The 4,268-nt window shown below is 42.7% G+C and overlaps 1 protein-coding gene across 1 annotated transcript in view; it reads left to right on the top strand.

Moving 5' to 3' along the window:
• The window catches only part of LOC119412394, a 24,000-nt gene that overhangs the window by 7,231 nt on the left and 12,501 nt on the right, over nt 1-4,268 (top strand). Inside the window, exons 6-9 of the mRNA XM_037679430.1 lie at nt 2,296-2,457; nt 2,530-2,664; nt 3,634-3,672; nt 3,764-3,904. Coding sequence (XP_037535358.1) covers nt 2,296-2,457; nt 2,530-2,664; nt 3,634-3,672; nt 3,764-3,904 — 477 coding nt within the window. The remainder of the gene's footprint in view (nt 1-2,295; nt 2,458-2,529; nt 2,665-3,633; nt 3,673-3,763; nt 3,905-4,268) is intronic.

The raw sequence follows: 4,268 nt of genomic DNA, 5'->3' as shown, positions 1-4,268 counted from the left end.
ATCTATTCACTCTAACTCTATGCTTTGTGCTCTGAGTGACGTCACTCTCTAGCGAACACATCGCACAGATTGTTTTCAAAACGGAGCGAGTGAAAGGATCAGCCATCTGGAACTATTTCACACGACCTCAGCCAACACATTCGACAGCTACGTGCAATACGTGCACAGCGACGGTTCCAAGAGGTGTCACTAAAACTTCCAGTTATAACACCACCAACTTAATCAAGCATCTCCAGAGATTTCACCCTAAAGAGCGCGCTGAGTTTGTTGAACAGAATTCAACACAGTTTCCCGTATCGCACAGGAGTCAAACTCCAGGCCTCGAGGGCCGGAGTCCTGCAACTTTTAGATGTGTCTCTGATGCCACACAGCTGAATCAAATAAGGAGGTCATTAGCAGGACTCTGGATAACTTGACTGCATTGAGAATCTAATTCAGTCATATGATTCAGGTGTTTTGGACCAATACAACATTAAAAGTTGCAGGACTCTGGCCCTCGAGGCCTGGAGTTTGACACCCCTGCGCGTATCGGATCGGCATTGTGCGAGCCCAAACCTCCAATATCTGTATCGGAATTGGAAAATGTGGATCGGTGCATCCCTAATAATAATAATGTGTTATGTATTGTCATCAATGAATGTTCCCATACAATAGTGAAATTGGATCTCTGCATTTAACTCATCTACTGCCAGGTGGTGCAGTGTGCAGCTATTGAAAGTGCCCAGGGAGCATTTTGATGATAAGATGTGCTGCTCAGAGTCACCACGAGATGTGCAATGACTGGGGATCGAACCTGGGACTTTCAGGTCCCGAGTTGGCTGCACTGCCTCTTCACCGTCTCGACCCCCGTTTGCCATCTGTGTTTAACCGTCCAAAATCACGTTTTTGGATCGCTAAAAGCAGCTAAGCTGAGAAGCTAAGCTACGAACTAAGCTAACAGGCCGACCTCGGGAAAAAATACCCTCGTCTTGTCAAAGCTCCAAAAATTCACAGTTGATACCCGTGCCTTTGAGTGAAATGTTTTTTTTTTTTTCCAAAAAGAAACAGAACTTGTTTAAATGAAGCTTTGTGTGACAAATGCTATGCTAAAGAGCTCAAACCACACCGAGCGTCCGCCATTTTGAGAACCGAAAAACAGGAAGGAGAGACAGCCCACGTCACGTCTAAGGGCCTCCCTCCCACTTTTCTTAGAGACACGCTGCTCGCTCCCTCACTATCCATCCTTCAATAATTCTCAGTCAGGTCATCTGGACAGTTTCTTTAAAAAAAAATTTTATTGAGACATTTCGCCCTCTATCCAGAGGGCTTCCTCAGTCTGAGGAGTTCCAATAAACTGTTTCCCCACCAAGCAGTAAACTCCTTAAGTGGACCAACCAGTTTGCTGGAGCTAAGATGGTTTCTGGGGGGGCATCCTTTCCCCCATCAACTCCTCCCAGGCAGGCAGCCACAACCAAAGTGGTTCAAAGCAACAAAGTTCATGCTCAATCATCCAGGTGCCAAATCCAATAATTCTCAGTCAGGTCAAAAACGAAACTGCCCAGATGACCTGACTGAGAATTATTGGATTTGATACCTGGATGATTGAGCATGAACTTTATCCATCCTTCGGTTCAAACAGTCGTATACTGCCATCCAGTGGTCATAAAAGGTACTACACTCTAAACAAATCAATATTTCTTAAATTTGCCAATAATTACTAATTATTGTCAAATTTCAATCAATAATATCGTTTATCGCAATAATTTCTGGGACAATTAATCGCCCAGCAACATTTGTTATCACCACAGGCCTAATATAAGCTGCAGGTGTTCACGTAACATGAGTGTCAGCGCGCAGCTACAGAGAGAGATGTGCAGCTCTTGGTCTAGATCCAGAATCAACCACCAGATGGCGTTTTATAAACTTTATGTTCCTGTTCAACACAAACGGAGTGAACCCACAGGGCTTCATGACAACTACATTCATGGTTACTCTACTGAGCGGCCTAACACAAGTTAACTCATAATGAACACATGAACTAGGCTAACAAGAACAGACTAGTCACTTAAAGAACAATGCTAAACAGCTAGCTGAAATGATTAACAACGAACATCAGTTTTACCCATAATCCCCCTCTGAGGCCGGCACTATTTTTAAATGGATTTTTGGAAAAAGGAAAATCCCATTCCACAGAAAAAGATCTTCGTCATATTGTGAAACTGTTCTCTATTTCTGAACTAAATGTTTTCCAAGTACAGTTGGATTTTTGGCTGTTTCTGTTCCTTGACATAAAAATGTGACCCTTACGTCCTGCAGCTGTCCTATGTGGCCACGAAGCACTCGACCGTCATGCTGACGGGTTTACCGGAGGGAAACTACAAGCACGAGGACGTGGCGTCGCTGGTGTGGCGGTACCTCCCCGAACACAACCTTCAGTCTCTCTACTACAACGTGCTGGTTCTTCCTCTTCAGAGGAGGGTAAGGAGCTCCCGCCGCCATCGTAAACCAGCTCAGCTGTTCCCGTTGTTCAATTCTTCTCTCGACTTTCAGGCTTTCGTGTTTTTCGACGACCACGAGTCGTGCTGCAGGTTTGTGGAAGATTACATCAAAAATCCCGTTTCGCTCAAAGGAACCGAGCTGATCGTCCACCTCGTCCTGAAGGAAATGCATCCTGGATCCTGCGAGGTCTGTGTGCTGCTGTTAAACAAGTTGTCAATGTGAACGTGTGTCGTCGTACAGGTAACGTTGGAACGTGTGCGTTTTTACTGTCAGAGGAACCGCATTTACTGCAAACATGCAGTGTGAATGCACGTTGCTGAAGAACTTGGTAAAAACACACACACAGCTGAAATGAGCTAAAATGGAAGAACAAGCCTAAATTAGCAGAAGCAGAAATAACATATATGCTGAATTAGGTGTAACGAAGCAGAAAAATTAGGAAATTATCTAAAACCCCTGAAATTAGCAAAAAAAAAAATAGCTGAAAAGGCAGAAAGAAGCTTAAACTACCACAATGAAGTGGAGAGAGCACACTTTTGCTGATTTAGACTGAAAAAAGTCAAAATGACTGCAAAAAATCTGGAATTAGCTGAAAATTAGCCTAAAAACAGCTAAATTCTAGCTGAAATAGTAGAAAAAGCTGAAACTTGCATAAATAAGCTTAAAGGAGCAGAAGTTAGAAGTTGCACAAAAATGTAGTTGGCAGAAGGAATCTGAAAGGAGCACAAAACGGCTAAATAAAAAAAACAGCTGAAAAAAGTTTAAATTTGTAGAAGAAGCTGAAAGAAGCTGAAGCTGAACAAAATGTGAAAGGAGCAGTAAAAGGTTGTAAACAGAGCTAAAGATCTGAAGGAGGTAAAATGAGCTCAGTTCATTTTCCATGAGGAAAAAATGGCCGAAAAGGCTAAATATTTCAAAAAGCTAAAGCTGCACCAAAACCAAAAGTCATATCAGGATCGTCCTGAAAGAGCCGAACGTTTTGATTCACGATTTGACGAAATGGCACAAAAATTGTGCAACGAGAAAGATGCAGAAAACCGTACGGAAGACAAACGGATCATATTAGAGTGCTTCAGGAACATTCAGACAATAAGTGCGTAACCTGGAAAGCACGTGAGAAATTGATGTGCAAACAGTTTTTTGTTGTTTCTGCAGGAGAGCATGTACAGAAGTATGATGAAGTGGAGCAATGCTGTGAGTCGTTCGGTGATTTTTAACTAAACCGTCGTCTTCTGTGCGTTTTCTTGTGAACTGACCGTCGAACTCTTCCTGGCTTGTATTTCAGCACGTTCCAGAGCCGGAGTCTCTGCCGCAGCGGCTGCTGTGTGTGACGCTTTCTGAGACGTCGGTGCAGCTCATCATTGGAATCATGAAAGCCGTGACCAAAGTGGCTCCCATCGTCAGCTTCCTGCCGCTCGCCAACAGGGTTCGACCGTTTGATTTCCAATTCCTGCCTGGTTTCTTGTTCGTCTCCTGTTCGTGACTCTCACTCCCATTTATTCACAGAACTGATGAAAAAATTTAACAAAGCATCATTTTAAAGATTTTATATCTCTTTCTGCTTTGCACAGTGAAGTTTTAATGTTCATTTCTTTCTTCTTAATGGTGTCACATGATCAGTTTGGGCTCAGAATGTGTTTTTGGGATCACCTTCAGCTACTACCACAGCTCCTAGCTCAGTATTTGTAAAGTTAAACAAGAACTTTTTTTTGTTTGTTTGCAGAGTTTTATTAGACTTTAAAGTTGTTGTTAAATAAGAACAAAACTGATTTACTCATTGGATCAAAAAA

Source organism: Nematolebias whitei, chromosome 1, assembly GCF_014905685.2.
Source record: "Nematolebias whitei isolate Nwh7 chromosome 1, NemWhi1, whole genome shotgun sequence".
Lineage (NCBI taxonomy): Eukaryota > Metazoa > Chordata > Actinopteri > Cyprinodontiformes > Rivulidae > Nematolebias > Nematolebias whitei.
The sequence above is the reverse complement of the archived record's forward strand: the minus strand, read 5'-3'. Positions and strand labels throughout refer to the sequence as shown.